This window comes from Mus caroli, chromosome 4 (assembly GCF_900094665.2).
Source record: "Mus caroli chromosome 4, CAROLI_EIJ_v1.1, whole genome shotgun sequence".
Classification (NCBI taxonomy): Eukaryota; Metazoa; Chordata; class Mammalia; order Rodentia; family Muridae; genus Mus; species Mus caroli.
The window spans coordinates 43,569,125-43,586,312 of record NC_034573.1 but is presented as its reverse complement, the minus strand read 5'-3'; the positions used below and the strand labels follow the sequence as shown (position 1 = coordinate 43,586,312).

Genomic DNA, 17,188 nt, shown 5'->3' with positions numbered 1-17,188 from the left:
ATTGGCAATGGGGATTGAAGTTGCACCCAGAGAGAGAAGTATCCCCCAAACTATATAATGCTTCACAGTGAGGCATCTGATTACAGTGAGTCCACGTCAGAATGAGAGGAGAATAACTGGGAGCAAAGAACCAGAGGAAAGAGGCAGGGTGCTTGCTGTGTGTTATGGACAGCCTGTTAATGGGAAGAAGGACATGGAAACATCGGCAACACGTAAGATTCAAACGATGAATGAAATACTCTAATGGCATTCCTTGCTGAAAGCTTGGGAATGGCTGTTCCAAGTGTTCACATATGAGTAAGACACAAAACCGTTTGGACACACACACACAATGGTAGTCTTGATCTCTGCATTTTCCTGAAAGCATCCATAGTCTAGGCAGAAACCACACATTTGATAATTAGAGGCATCTCCCTTTATCTGGATCTAGTTTATTCTTAAAATTGTGATGACCAGTGTGTGCAGGTGGTGGCAGCATTTTTCATTATTCTCACAGGAAAACACAAATTACGCCCCCATTTAATTCAAAACCACAACTGCATTTCTTAATTTTACAAAAATTCTCTTGTTTAGACATCTATGTGTGTATATTCCTAATGCACAATGTGGGAACTGTGACATTATAATCCACCAAAGATGGATGCATACATTGAAGCATTTAACCCTAGATATTTATTTATTACTTATCTATTTATTTATTGTGCTAAAGATGGAGCCGAGGGAATTATGTACCCTGGGCAAGTGCTCTACTACTAGGGTGCAGGCACACACACACACACACACACACACACACACAAATGCACAGCATATTTAAGAGAACGTGGCTAACCTAATTTATTTTTCATTGCTGTAATAAAATAATGAAGGGGGAGAAAAGGGTTTATTACATATAAGTGAGGGAAATCAAAGCAGGAACAGAGGCAAGAATCATGAAGTAAAGCTGCTTTCTGATCTGTTCTTCATGGCTCGCTCAACTTGCTTTCTTACAAAACCCAAGACCACCTTCCCAGTGGTGGCACCACCATCATCAATCATGGCTGGAGAAAATCAAATCCCTCCACAGACTTTCCCACAGACTTTTCCAATCTGGTGGAAGCAATTCCCCAACTGAGATGCTATTAGGTACTTCTATTTTGTATCAAGTTGACAAAAACTAACAAGCACAATGACCAACGGGGAAAAAAGCTGAATTACAGCTCTGGCCTTATACCTTATCCCTTATCCCTCAGACTCAGACACAAACATTTGTGTTGATGCCCACAGACAAAGTACAGGGTACTTTCAACTCAGCTGCTGAATTTTTGAATAAAAACGTTTGGCAACTTTTTATAGAGAATGCATAGCAAGAAATCAGATAGCAAAGGATGCCTGTAAGAGAGGTTCATTTGACAGAAAGCACCGATGTCAGCCTGTACTTTGCAGCCTGCTTCCTTCACATATTAGTGTGTTGGATTTGTGGAAACATAATAGGCTCCTCACATGAAATGGAGATAATTAATATTTAAAGGAGTATTATAAGATTACAGTAAGAATATACACATATAGACTCTGGCATGCCTATGAAATGCCTAGTTAAAAAATAAAGAAGACAGCTAGGACTACACAGTGAATCCCAGTCTCCACCCCCCCCCCAAAAAAATAAATAACAAACAGAACTGGAAAGATGGCTTAGAGGTTAAGAGCACTTGTTACTCTTCCAGAGGACCAGGGTTCGATTCTCTGCACCTATGTGTAAGTTAACAACTATCTTTGACTCCATTCCAGGGGGTCCAACACCTTCTTCTGCTGACTGTGGACACTTTCATGTGTGTGCTGACACTCATGCAGGCAGAATACCTATATACATAAAATAAAATAAAACCTTTTGTTAGCCTAAAAATGTGTAGGTATAAAAAAATTTAGTAAAGACATATATAAACCCAAGACAACATATTAACTATTGGGATAATATGAGAAAAATGAGATTTTGTTATATACAAGAAAACAGAAGATCTGCGTGTTTATTGGCAAGGTGACCTGGTGTGAGTTACATTTTCCTCATCTTGAAAGTCCCTTATTTAAAAAAAAAAAAAAAAAAAAAAAAAAAAAAAAAAAGTATGGCTCAGAGTTTTTACTGAAATGTTTATGGTTCAAATGTTGAAACCCAAAAGTAGTTCTCACTGTATCTGTAGCAATGATATATTGAGCACTAATTATTAATAATAATTAATAATGATGATACCACACATAGGCCTATTACTATGTCATACAAGAACCTTTCATAGTAGGTTTCCTTAACTCTTAAGCTGTAAACCTGCTCGCATAAAGCCAGCAGGCAATGCTCCTTTTCCTTTTTCTCCACAGCTGCCTCACTTTGTGGCCAGACTCAACTTTCTGTATGTCACTGGTATATTTCAACAGCTAGCAGCCATTCAGACCTTTAACTAAAGGGTCCTGACATTCCCTGCTAGGTCTAACTTCCGTGATTATTTAGCATATGGTCTTTTCTCCTTAAATCTATCCTTCCTCTGCTCCTGAAAGAGGTTCTTTCATAGCTATTCAACCTTTTCACATAGCCAACTACTCACTTCGTTATTCCTCTGCTTCTAAAAAATGGAAGCATAGCCCAGACTCGGAGCCTTTGCACAACTCCAGGGATGACACACAGTGAGATCCATGTGTAAGCAGCACTACAGGACAGTGCTTAGCAGCAGCCCTCAGTGACACTGGGCATGTCTTCATGGGGAGGGGGACGGAGCATGGTGGAATCCACCCAGGGAGGTCAGCTAGGACTACACAGTGAATCAAAGGAGCAAATGAGAGTGGGCCATGGTGCTCAAGGCCTCTCCTGTCTTGCAGACTTTGCAAATGGGCATCAAGCATTTCTCTGGACTCTTCGTGCTGCTGTGCATAGGATTTGGTCTCTCCATCCTGACAACCATTGGTGAACACATAGTGTACAGACTGCTGCTACCACGAATCAAAAACAAATCCAAGCTGCAGTACTGGCTGCACACCAGTCAGGTGAGTTCTGACGGAACTTCTTTGTGCTGGTGTTCCCATACTTACGAATTCCTGAGGAAGTTCGTCAACCAGAAAATGGCAAGAGATGGAGAGGAGTGGTTGGGCACTCAGGGGTGGAACTCCCTCTATTCTACATCTCCCCATAAACAGAGGACTCATAGCATGCTTCCCTTTCCTGGAACACTACTGCTGCCCATAGAAGACACAATATAACTATTTTGAATCCAGTTTCACTTAACAAAAAAATCATCTGAAGAGATGATGTGAAAATTCCATTCCGCACAGATTTTTCTATGTCAAAGTGAAAGCCAGTAAGAGTCTCAAGTTCCTATTTGCTTGTAGGTGTCTCCCATTTCTCTGCCAAGAGTTCTGAGGCCTGCTTGCATGAGGCCATGTCTTGGAGAAGCAAGGTTTTCTCTTGTAAGATAGACACCAACACCTAATTGACAGAGATAATTAAAACTGTTGACACAGATCATTTGGACACATTTCTTTTGTATTATTATTCATTTATTTATTTACGTCCCAAACGCTGCCCTTCCCAGTCCCGCCCTGCAGAGCTCCTCCCTCCTCCCTTTTGACTCCGAGAGGGTAGCCTCCTCCCAAATATCTTCCCATCCTGGTGCATCAAGTTTCTACAGGATTAGGCACATCCTCTCCCACTAAGGCCAGACAAGGCAGTCCTCTGATACTATGTGCTGAGGGTCTGGGACCAGCCCATGTATGTTCTTTGGTTGGTGGCTCTGTCTCAAGGAGCTCTCAGGGGTCCAGTTAGTTGACACTGTTGGTCTTCCTATGAGGTTGCTACACTGTTTAGTTCCTCAAATCCTTTTCCTAACTCTTCCACAGCGGTCCTCAACTTCCATCCAATGTTTGTCTGTAGGTATCTGCATCTGTTTCAGTCAGCTGCTGGGTAGCAGCTCTCAGAGGCTAGGCTATGCTAGGCTCCTGTCTGCAAGCACAACATGGCACAATTAATAGTGTGAGGGATTGGTGCCTGCCCATGGATGGGTCTCAAAATGGCCTGGCCACCGGTTGGCCATTCCTTTAGTCTCTGCTCTATCTTGGTCCCTGAGATTCTTTTAGACAGGACCAATTTGGGGTCAAAACTTTTGTAGGTGGGCTGGTGTCCCCCTCCCTCCACTGGGGGTCCTGTCTGGCTACTGGAGGTGGTCTCCTCAGGTTCCATATCTCCACTGTTGGGCATTTCAGCTAAGGTCATTCACATTTACTCCTCATCCTGGGTCTCTGGGACTTCCTAGAGATTCCTCCCACCCCCCACAGCTGCATATTTCCATTCATTTTCCTGGTCTTCTGGGCCACTCTCCTATCCCTCTCCATGCCTGATCCTACCCACTATTCGCTTCCCCCATCCCCTCTCCCATTGAGATACCTCCCTCCCTCTGTCTCCCATGAATATTTTGTTCCCCCTTCTAAGTGGGATTGAAGAATCCTCACTTGGGCCTCCCTTCTTGTTTAACTTCTTTGAATCTGTGGGGTGTATCATGAGTATTCTGAACTTTTTGGCTAATATCCACTTATCAATGAGTACACACCATGCATGTCCTTTTGAGTCTGGGTTATCCCACTCAAGATGGTATTTTCTAGTTCTATCCATTTGCCTGAAAAATCATCTCTCTCTTTGTGGAAACCCAATGTGGACATCCGTGGTGAAGTCAGAGGGTGTGTCAGGAGGAAAGACTTTAGCAAATTGCATGGTTTCGTCTGACCATGTAAGATGGATGAGCCTCCCTGCCTCCCCAGTGTGGGATTTGATCTGCCTCCTGGTACTCCTTCTGCCTTGCCTCAGCTCAAAGGTGAGGTCGGATAGGTTTCTGCTTTTGACACACACCCATTCTCTTACTCGTCTTCTTGCTCTGTGTTTTTCTTGTTTGTTTTACTTTTGCTTTTGTTGTTTTCTAGACAGACAATCGGTTTTCTCACAGTTGATCTCTGTTCCTCATAATTTCTGAAGGAGTCGTTGCTTTCCTTGAAATCTGCAGACAAGTCATAGTCTCTGTTCTAAGCTAGTATAATCAGATTCTCATGAAACCAGCTTTCCTTTCTTGTTTTGGCTGAGTTAGTCTGAACTCTGACAACTGTACAAGGCTTTGTACCACACAGGAGGTAATGGTTGTCACTTCTATCAGATACCATTTCACCACCCAAAGCATTTGTCCTTCCAGAAATAATTAGCTATAATTTAGAATCCTTGTTACCTTGCAAGGTGTGGCTGAATGTTGACCTAATTTCATGCATGTCTGAATTTTTTTTTTAAAGAAACCAAAGTTTGTAACTACTAGATAATCTGTGAAATCCCTAGCAGTGCTTCTTCCCTGACACAGTTCAAATGATCTTTATGAATCTTTTCTTCCTACCAGAGGTTTCACAGAGCATTAAACACATCATTTGTAGAAGAAAAGCAGCCACGTTCCAAGACAAAACGTGTGGAAAAGAGGTAAGAAGTCAAAGCTGTCTTTGCCTTTGCTAAAATAAACTGTGACACTACCCATTATTCAAAAAGGAACTTAACCTCTAAATAAGTATTCTGACCAAATTTGAGCCATCTGTGTTGATAAACAAAATCAATGCACACACATGGATTTTCAGTTACAATGAAATAAAACAGAAAATAAACACATCTGTGCAAATAAACATATGCGAGCATTGGAATACAACATAGGCAAAAGGGCAAGTATGGGCTGCCGAGCCTGGCATCTGGGGCCCGTCCAGTCTCCAACATTTACCAGTATGTGTTACTTAACATCTATGCCCCAGACTCCTCATCTGTGAAATGGGAAAAAAAAAAACCAGTATCCACTCCTTAGAGTTGTTATAAGTCATAAATGAGTCAGCTAAAAGTCCTGAAAGTAAAGCAAATGCCTAATAAATACTAGCAAGTGTCATGTACCCAGTGCACGGAACCCATCCCTGGTGGGCACAGCTGGCAGTCTTTTTCACCTGGAATTGCCTCCTAGGCATGCTTCAATTCCCCACCTCTCCGGCACTCCTAAGAATATGAGAAACGTGCTAGAGAGATGCCCTATAAGTCCAACTCTTAAGATTCCCTAGGAAAGGTCTTCACCAATAGGAAGAATTCAATGTTTCAAAGGCCCACAGCTTCATCACCACCAGCCTGTGGATGGCTCTGTCCTCATCCAAAGTGACTGAAAATGTCAGAACCATTTTGCACCTGCTGCTTGTGCCTCTGCTGTAGCTTCCCCAGGCTGCTCTCTTGGATCTCTCACGGGCCCTGAGACCTCAGAGAGGGCATTGGCACCGTGAATTGGTGGCACATCTTCAACTCAAAGCTGGGATTTCTGGGTAGTTTTAAAATCTGACACTAACACCTCTCATTCCTGACAGAAGGACAATGGGATCCAACAGGATTCTTGTCTAGCTTATATCTCCAATGTGGCTGTTCTAGTCCCTTCTGGATTACATCTAGCTTGTCAGAATCATTTAAAATCTCTTAAGGCTCCTTTCCAGTCACAGAATGACTTGTCACCTGGCTGTCAGTATGGTATCCCTTTGTCACAGTGCAAGTCTATTAGTGACAAACTACAGACTAGTCAGGTCACAGCTGTTCTGTTAACCCTAGAGAAATTTTTCTATTAATTCTTTAACCAGGGGAACATAAGAACACATAGCTGTAAAATACTGTCTTAAAATTACAGATCATTTTTTTTTTCAGAAATAGAAATATGAAGCCAGTGGCCCTTGTCCCTTTAATGGGACTCATATACCTACCTCACCTATTCTGAAAGCCAAATGAGTCTCTTCACGCACCCACTCTTCTTGCAGATCCCCTTCCTTACTCTGGCAAGGACTTAAGATAGAATGCCTTTATCACTGTGACCCAATCAATGCTCAACCTGTCACTAACAGACTTGTGACAGCACATAGGACACCATAGACTGAGTGGGGCTGTTGGAGGTGCTCTGTGACTGGAGAGACTTTACAAAACAATGCAAATGATTCTGATAAACTGGCAATGCTCTGGAGAGACTGGACTGTAGCACTGGGGCTGCAAGCGATGAAAGATCTTGTGAATGACTGTTTCCTATGGCAATGTTCCCACAACTCAGAGCCTGCAACCTTCTAAACTCACTGTTTGAAGTCACTTCAATCTTACATATCTGTCCCAGTGAAGCCTGTTTTGCTCATTTTGTTATGAAATACTCATTTCTTCTAATTAGATACCTTATCTGTTTAAGCATCAACCACCTTGTATTCATTGGTAGCTCAACGCCATCCATGGATTACCAGAGCAGTGATACTAACAACTAGAATATGTTACAAAGAAGTCCAGCATTTACTTATTATTCTGCTAGATTTCCACAGAGATGTTGCAAGGTTTGGATGACTAGACTGCCTGCTTCTAAGTATCAGATTACTATGGTACCTGTAGTCTAATAAAATGGGCAGACAACTCTCTGTGTTGTCCGACCGTCAATTACTCAATAGCACTGGAATCAGGTTTGCTGCCTTTCTCTCTTCTCTGGGAAGAATAAAATGCAAGTGTCCATGCCATTATGACACAACCTCCTCCTCTGCTCTACACATTTACTGAATGAGTTTGGAGAGATAGATGAATGGAAGACTAACGTGAGGTTGGTGGCTCGGAGAAATTCTAGGGCATGGGACTGAGACAACCTTAATGCACATCTAACACACATTTAATGCAATGAATGAATATTTCAAGAGTTTTTATACGTAATCCTTGATTTACTCAATGTGAAAAGTAAGAGGCTAAAAGAGAACTTCTAACCATGTCACCTCTGATTCTATGGTCCGGGAAGCAGCTGTAGGCAGAATCACTGTATAATTCCCCCCACCCCCCACCCCAGACCATGGCACAGTTTAAGTGAGCTCTGGTGCTCTCTAGATCTAAGATTTCAACAAGGGCAACAGTGTGGAATGATCAGGAGGTTTGGAGTGTGTTTATGTTAATGCCCTGGGCAGGTTTCAGTGAGCTTCTGCTGTGTGAGAAGTAACCCAAATACTTAATAACAAAAATTAATTGAATTGCTTACTGATCTATGGATCAGCTGGGCTCATGCATATATCTGTAGCCAGGTTGGGGGAAGGGGAAAGCAGCTCGGAGCAGTCTGATCAATTGTCCTCTGCTGGGCCAACCAGGAACCCTGTAGACTTTCTCCAGGTTTGCCACCCATCAATAGTTCAACGAGGGCTTGCACTGTACCTGAAGAGATTTGAGAATGACAATGTGCCAAGTCCTTAAAACTTAGGCTCAGAACTTCTCAATCTTCCTAATGCTTAAAACAATGAGACCAAAGCCATGGCTATAAATTCCAGCACTTGGGGGACAAAACCAAAACGAATGGCCACCAATTGAAGACTAATCTGGACTATATAATGAGTTCCAGACCGGCCTGGGCAAGAGAATGAGACCTTGTCTCAAACAGTGTTATTAAGCTAGACCTCATAGACCAAGGAAAGAGGCCATGGACTAAAAAGGAATAAAGACTTAGAAGACCTTGGCAATCCACTTCTGGGCAAAGCAACATAGAATCATTCTAAATCTCTGTGTTTTGTTATTCATTCCCACCCCCTTGTCTTTCCCACTCCAGGGCCTCCACTTCCACTCTCAGGCAATTAAGAGTCCAGAAATAAAGCTGATTCAGTTTTATGGGAACAAAACACAGGGACTTAATGGGGATTTCCTACTGTGCTGTACCATGTGGTAAACTGCAAAAGTGGTCGTAATCTTCCTCCTCTTCCTCCTCCAGAGTGGAAGGAATCAGCAGTCACACTGCTTAGATTAAGCTGTTCTCACAGTAAGAAACTTCTCATTGCATCCAACTGTCAAGGTGTATTTAGAAACGTGCCCAGCCCCCTCCCTCCCACAGTCACTAACATTGTACAGCCCTGTCTCCATGACAGTGGCAAGTGCTATATGCAAGCCCGAAGGAATTAAAAATCTACTTCTAGCCATTATCAACTCAGCAGGAATCAAGGATGCTCTTGTTTGCAAGCATCAGACTTGACTGGTCATTCTCAACCTACATAAAGCCTCTGTACTGAGAAACACTTTGCTAAAACCTTTGTTAATGTCTTTATTCTCCCCTGAAGCTCAGTGTGGCTCAGAAGGGCCAAATGTCAGCCATAAAGTATTACTAACCTACAACCAACCAACCAACCAACCAACCAACCAGTGTTTAAGCACTACTTCTCATCAAAGATCTTTCATTCTTACTAGGGCTTAAGAATCTCTAGTCATAGGATGTCTCCAGGCAGCACTGCTTTCTAAACTTGCCTATAGGTCAGGTATAAAAATGTACCTAGGTGTGGAAAAGATGACTCAGCAGGTGTGCCTGCTCTGTAAGCACTAGGACTGAATTGAATCCTGAGCACTCAAATTAAAGCCCAACATGATGATGTCTGCCTGCAACTCTAGCATTGGGGAATGGGGTAAGGCAGATCCTGAGAGCTTGTTAGCTAGCTAGCTAAAAGGTGACTTTGCAGACCTTGTCTAAAGCATAAGACAAAAGACAATAGAGGAAAATACAGGATGTCATACTATGTCCTCAACATGTGTTTGTCCTGTCTATTCTCATATTCTCTCTCTCTCTCTCTCTCTCTGTCTCCCTTGTGTGTGTCTCTGTCTCCCTGTCTCTCTGGCACACACACAGGTACTTTAAATTATTCATAAGACAATGTAACATTTCCCATTTCATCAGAAGACATCCAATTCTAGTTTCAAAGCAACATAAGGCTTGGTAAGACCTTCAACTAAGTTCATGGCTCCCATTGTCCCCATGACATTCTAAGCAGGTAGTCCATTCATGACTTGGTGTTATCAGTTCTACAAACGTAACCAGTTCTCTGCTGTTCACATAGCAGATGGAGAAGATGGACCTGCAAGACAGAAGGGGACTCTGAATTGTCTCTGTTTCCTAGGTCCAACATGGGACCCCAGCAGCTCATGGTATGGAATACTTCCAATCTGAGTCACGATAACCAACGAAAATACATCTTTAATGACGAGGAAGGACAAAACCAGCTGGGTACCCAGACCCACCAGGACATCCCTCTCCCTCCAAGGAGAAGAGAGCTCCCTGCTTCACTGACCACCAATGGGAAAGCAGACTCCCTCAATGTAGCTCGGAACTCGGTGATGCAGGAACTCTCCGAGTTGGAGAAGCAGATCCAAGTGATCCGCCAGGAGCTGCAGTTGGCTGTAAGCAGGAAGACAGAGCTGGAGGAGTATCAAAGGACGAACCGGACTTGTGAATCCTAGGCTGTGTCTCTGCTCTCCTTTCTCAGCCCCTGGTACTCTGAGGCCCTTGAGGCTCTTTGTAAAGCTCTTTTATATCCATTGACAAAGGTGTGGGGTCTGGCAATGAAGTGTGCTGTTCTCAGCCTAAGATGCAGCAGCAGCTCTTCCCACACACGCCCCCAGGTCTCCAGGGTAGAAATCTTTCCAACAGTAGGAACCTAGAGTTAGTCAGGAGTAAAGTCTGTCTAAGGGGATCGGCAAGCTGCCAGACAACTCTGGCTCCTGTCAACCTTTCACCTGGTGCCACAAAAGTATTTCTGGTTTTTAGCCCTTTCTCTGCACCTCAACAAGAGATAAAAATCTGCTGCTCATACCCGTATCTTACTGGGTTTGTTTTTTAATATTATTACAAAATAGAATGATCTAGTGTTGCAGATTTGATACAACTCCCCAATCTAGATTTGACCTAACATTCTGAATGAACAGGGTAGGAGCCCCACAAACTTGAACAGAAAAGATACATTAAAAAAAAAAAAAAAATGAAGGGAGCTCAGAATTCACACAGGCAAGGGTTGACTGGCCAAGCTGGCACCATGTGCTTGTGCAGCTCTGGATCTCTGAGCCTCCCCTGACTAACCTTGAGTAGGAACATGCTGATGTACCACTATAAATGGGAAATGGATGCAGAGTGGCAGCAGAGGACAGGCAGATGAGACACCAACAATGCACAGGGTGCTTTTAAAATAAAGCCCTGGGCCAGAAAGGCAATGTGGCTAAAGAATGTATTGCACTATACTTTTAATCAGAACTAATCATCTCCACCATAGTGTGTGCCTTCTATAAAGGAGAGAGAAGCAAGAACGGCCATGTCCTTAGCGGGAACCTTTGCTAGCCACCTAGTTAAATGCCTGCAACAGGGTCTGTGAGCTGACACTGTATTAAGGGAAATTCTGCACACCACAGGTGAGGCTTTTTTCAGACCAGTGGCCACCTCTTTTAATCTGAGGGATCCCAGAAGCAACCAGAAACCATCATAAATGTCAAATACCGGAGTCTGCCCTGCTTCACCATCTCCCACTCTTATACTGTCTCAGATGAGTTATGCTAAGTTCTAGTCTGATTATCCTCCTGGTTCCATTTAATGCCCTCAGATCGATTCAATTAGCGTGGCTTCCCCTCTGTTTAGGTATCACTTTCTAGTCATATAATTGCTTGGCACGAAGGAAAGAAACATGAGCTCTCTAGACTTCCTGTATGTTCCCAACTGTTGCCTAGATAATCATCTAAGGCTATCATTATAGTGCTGATGGCCAAGACTTAACCAGAAGGGATCTGGGAAGGCCTAGAGGTGGGCTCAGAATTCTAATGCTAGGTAACACCCTAGGACACACCACAGTTATTCTCAGAGAAACACTGCTCTGGAAGTTTGGCTACCTCTTGGCATGTGAGAAGGAAGGAGAGAGAGCCTGTAGCCTTTTCTCCTTTTACTTCAGCACCCAGCTACTGACTGGTTTCCATATCCCCACCCTACACCAGGGTTCCATTTGGAAGTATACCTTGTTTATCAGTCAGTGTTGCTTAGGTTCTCACTTCTCCAGTCATTGTAATGTCTACAAGGAATGCACAATGATGTCCTAAGGAGTGCTCGGATCATTAAAAGGAGCATCAGTGGCTCAACTCCTCTTACTTTGGGACACACTGTCCACACTCCACCAAGAGCTACACAGATTCCCACATAAAGATAGTGCCCTAAGTTGTAATCAGAACACTTGAGCAAGGAGTTAAATGGAGGAGTAAACCTGGGAGTGCAAGAAAACTCAAGAAACACTCAAGGGGAGGCAGAGGGACTTTAAAAATAGACTTCAGCTTCACAGATTCAACATTTCACTGAAGTGCAGCATCCTCATGCCCTATTACATTCTCAGCCCAGTGGGCCTCAGCTGCCTTTTGGTAGGTTCCATCCCTTAGCCATTCCTACCCATCTGTAACAATGCCCTAGGAGCTCAGCTCCAAGCATCCCTGGTTACCTGTTCAGCCTGCAAGGCCGATGTATAGTGTACCTCTATTCACATGACTGCCATGCTCCTGCTGTACATGGACATCTGTTCAACGACTCATATTTCAACTGTACCCGAGAGGCTAGCTATTTAAGGGAACAGAGGTGAATTCGTTTGTAAAGAATCCTTTTGTAATGCAAACCAATTATCCCCGAAGGTATGTGTTTTGTAAGTTTGGATTTTTGTATATCTGGTTTGTCTTAAGCTTCTCTACTGAGGCATTCTGAGTAGTGGCCATCAGAGTCTCCTGCCTGCCCACAGAGCAGAGAATCAGTGCACGCTCTTAAGAGAAACTACTTGGCCAAACTGGCCAGGATGCAGCAAGCAGCAGCAGGAACAAAGCAGGCTTACTGCTGTCAACACTGCTTAAAATGCTTTCATGTCCTAGGTAAAGAAAAAACATAATTGCTTGTGAAGCAGTTTCATGATAAATAGTAAAAAAAGAAAAAACAAAAACAAAAAACAAAAAAATTAATGGTAGTAATTGAACAGTGTTTTGCAATTTGTGAAACAGTGTGCTGTGTTTTGTACAATGATTTCACGAAAGGGAGAGTCCTTCCAAACCTTTGTTCTGCTCCACCGCAGCTCCCTCACCTATCCTCAGGCTCACAGTGGAAATGTCCAGGGACAGGGCTGTTAGAATGAGCTAAGGGAGACTGTTTTGCGTCCTGAGTTTCTATTTCATTGGATCAGGAAATCCTCCATTTGCCAACCAGGCTCCAGTACTGGGAAACATGGAATGTGGAAAACTGTCCCACACTCCAAGCCATTTTCCAAGGGGGCCTGGCACAGGAAGCACTTCAAGCATGAATTGGGTAAGCTGGTTTGTTTGAATAGGAAAGGGTTCCAGAGTATTTGCCACAAGAGGAGAGAATTCCTCCAACAAATAAAAGCAAGTTCGAACGGGCTGGATAGCCAAAGAGGCAGCCATACGGACCTAAGAAGTTGGGGTCTGTAGTATGCCTGGATTTTCTATTATTCATGAGATTTGTACAAACCCTATACCGGAATGGATGCTTCCCTTCCACCGCCCTGAAATGTACGTGGAGCCACTCAGAACACCAACTGTATCACTGAGGTAACTCCTCAGTGTTGGGTCCATTACAGCCTTGGAGCAAAGTTGACCACCACTTTGTGTGGATCAAGAAGAGAAGAAACTACTTTGTAGTCTTTGAAAAGCAAGCCAGAAAATCCACTGCGTCTTCAGCAGAAATTCCTTTTCTAGACGTTAAAACCACTTTACCATTCGTACTGTTTGTTGTATATTTCTCCTGACCCTACTCCCCACTCCTGCCACCAAACACATCCGGTCTAGGGATTCCTCACTCTCTTTCATTTAGCTGCCAGTCATTTTATGAAAATGAAGTGCTTCTAAGTATTTCCGTAAGGTCTGTGAAGAGTATTTGCCCTGCGTCTTCATTTCCATGTGTGTGCAACTGCTCCGCTCCAAGAACTGCACCGCTGTCTTGTGAGCATGGCGTGAACAGGCTGTTTTGCTCCAGCCACTTTTCTTGTACAACTACGGGGATGGACTAGATGTCCTCTGGTCTTTTCCATCTTCGCTTTCTATGACTGTGGAATAAATGTTCAGACAGAAACTTCACTTTCCGTTGTGTTGCTGGCATTCATTGGGGATTAGAATACTTCCAAGACCCCAGCCCCTTCCTCACAGGGACCCATCCATGCAAGACTTATACATGTTTCATTGTCTAACAGCAGCACAAGGTATGCTGAGAGAAGGTAGAGCCTGGGTGTCAGGAAGCAAGAGCAGCTTTATATGAGAAAGACATTGTAGGGAGGAAAAAAAAAAGCCCTTTTCATTGGGTCTCCTAAAACTCTGTCCTAATTATACTCCTTTAATAATTCAACAAGCACATCCTAGTTTCCATTTACAGATCAATAGCTAAACCACAACAGTGGAAAGGGCAGGTATGGTCTTAGCCTGGGGGATCTTCTCTCAATTTGATCTTTCCAGGTTTTATAAACATACTGTAACAGTCAACACTTACGGACATTTACTATAATATAATGAAGTCTCCTTTAATCATGTGATTATATTACAACCATGTGATTCTAAATACTTTCGACGCAGTCTACAATAGTCATACACAAATAGTTTACAGGTAGAATAAACAAGTCAGAGAGATTACAGGTGGAAGAAACATGTCAGAGATTTTGTCCAAGGTCACACAGCTAATAACAGTACTGTCAATATTTTGTTCAATGCCTGCCTCTTGCTCCTCCTCCAGTATCTCTAATCTTACTCTGACTCAAGCCTCAACTTGCCCAACCAGCTCTACAGATCAGAGGGAAGCTGAAATCACTGCAACTTGCCCTGCTCCCTCCGACTTGAGACTCACACCCTAGCACCCAAGAAGCGTCTCAGAAATAACTGAATCTGCATTTGTTCTGCTTTCCAAGTCCTGCCAAGCACTGGTGCAAACAGCTTCAAGTCACTCAGCAGCCCTACAGTATGCAGGCAGTTTCTGACAAACCAAGCAATTTCAGCAGCTTACAAACTTGCCTTCATGAATCTTCTAGCTTGACACATTCTCTGAAATATAACCAAGTCAAATCTCATAAAAGTATGAGCTTGCTATAACCTAATAAAACTGCCAAGTTCCCCAAGACATTTTGCATCATTCATTCTGGAGGTCCAGGTATTAAGACAAGTTGCTGGAGAGATAGCAAGGTAATAGGAGATTCTAATCTCAGGGACCCATAAGGCTCAGTGTAGTTGTGTATGTGATATACAATCTAGCAATACAATATGGTGTGTACTCTGATAAAGGACTGCACATCAAGGCCAGGGAGATGACTTGGTGAGTAAAGTGACTGCAGTGCATGCATGAGAACCTGAGTTCCTATCTCCAGAACCCATGTAAAAAACAGGTTAATAGCATGTATGTATAAACCCAGGGCACCTATGGCAGCCACATATGGGAGGCAGAAACAGGGGAATCTCTAGAAGCTAATAAGTCAACTAGCCTTGAAACACAGAAAAAAAACAAAAACCAAACATGTCTCAAACAAGTTGGGAAGCAAAAACTGACACCCGAGTCCTCTAACCTTCACACACATATGTGCTTTTTATACACATATTTACCCATAAATTTTTCTTAATATACATTAAGTGCTACAGCAGCAAAGATGACACCATGCTCTTCATGTGTGTACAGGTACAAACATGCATGTGCTAGTAGCAGAGACAGAGTTGGAGGGTGACAAGCATCTTTAGATAAATGGGCACAGGTCCAGGATGGGGAAGCCAGAACAATCGAGGACCTGGAGGACTTCAAATACTTCAATATGACAAACGTTAAGTACAAGCTTTATGGAGTAAGAAGAGAAAAGCAGAACCAAGATAACCCTGATACACTGCATATATCCCTAAGTTGATAGGGCACATACATGAAAGGATCGTAAGCTCAGAAGTTTTCATTCTCATATCCCCCCCAACCCCACTCCCCTCCGATGAGAATAAAAGAGAAGTAAAAGTCTGAGAGTGACATGCAAATTGAGTAGCTGGCTCACTTGAGTGGCCCACAGCCTGCTACCTCATTTCTCAAGAACAGTCTGGGCTCCTTTTCAGTTCTCACAGCTGACCTTTCAAATCATCTCATTTCACTGATGTCAGTAACTTGAAATCCTCTAAGCACATCATTATTATATTTATCAATTCTATGGCTTCAATATTGTCTACACTGTCATTTCAAGAAAGGCTAGTCTATATTAAGAGAAGCTCCAATTGTTCCAGGCTGTCTCTATAGAAATGTTAACTTCAAGATTCCCAACAATTCTTTTAGTTACTACCGTAAAATAAACCTTCAGTCATAAATATTTGAAATGTAAAGAGATACTCTATAAAGAAAAGCAGTTTGAAAGAGAAAAAAACGCATGAATTCACACACAGGTACAATCAGGCAGACTTCTGAAGAGTTGGCAGAAGGAAGGGAGCCCAATTATACAGATATCTTTACTGAGTACTACATGACTCTGCTACATGTTGAGAATTACAATGCTAAGACACTGCCCCTTCCAAATCTAAATCTTAGGAATTGTGAGACGGATTATGAGACTTTACGAAGTTCAGCAGAAATCCTCAAATGTAACGAGGCTAACTAGTTACCTTAGTTACTTTCCTATTGCCATGATAAAACAAGATGATCAAGACAACTTACGAAAAGAAGCATTTCATTTGGGACTGAGTTCCAAAGGGTTAAAGTCTATTACTATCACATCGAGGAGCATGGCAGCAGGCAAGCATGGTGCTGGAGTAGTAGCTGAGAGTTCACGTCTCAATCCACAAGCATGTCAGGGAGCTTACTAGAAACATTATGTGACTTTGAAATCTCAAAGCTCTCCTCCTCCTCCTGCTCCAATAAGCCACACTTCTGAATCCTTCACAAAAATTCCACAGTTCCACCAGCTGGGTACTCAAATATACTAGCCTATGAGAGTCATTCTCTTTCAAGTACTACACAAGTCATTTCTTTAAAGATGTCATTTCTAAAGTTATTTCTTTAGATGCACTAAGACTTGGGTTTATCAATCAACTTGTTGTCCTCAGACAAAAGCAAGCAAACAAACACCCCAACAAAAAAAATATTGAAGAACAAAATGTAAAGGTATTCCAACCAACAAATGATAATGGGCATGGAGGCTGTATCTCTTCTTACAAGAATAAACACCACCAGCCCAGTAGGTCTGGAAGACAATCACTTTATTGTTTTGACACTATCAAATCCAATCATGTATCATTTCAATAGTACACATTATTCTGTAAGTGTAGCACTCCCCTGTCCTTGGAGGACAGGGATAGCTAGTAATCTGAACAGAGAAAAAGAAAAAACAAAGTACCCAACAGATATCCATGAAGAATATA

The 17,188-nt window shown here is 42.8% G+C and overlaps 1 protein-coding gene across 2 annotated transcripts in view; it reads left to right on the top strand.

Moving 5' to 3' along the window:
• Grin3a (glutamate ionotropic receptor NMDA type subunit 3A) overlaps positions 1-13,906 on the top strand; it is a 176,084-nt gene extending 162,178 nt beyond the window's left edge. The window contains exons 7-9 of one of the 2 annotated variants that reach the window (XM_021160784.2): positions 2,839-3,003; positions 5,385-5,461; positions 9,928-13,906. In XM_021160784.2, coding sequence (XP_021016443.1) covers positions 2,839-3,003; positions 5,385-5,461; positions 9,928-10,267 — 582 coding nt within the window. In that variant the 3' untranslated portion in view covers positions 10,268-13,906. Of the gene's footprint in view, positions 1-2,838; positions 3,004-5,384; positions 5,462-9,867 lie in introns of both variants that reach the window. The other variant, XM_021160783.2, reaches the window with a different exon arrangement.
• The last annotated feature ends 3,282 nt before the right edge of the window (positions 13,907-17,188 follow it).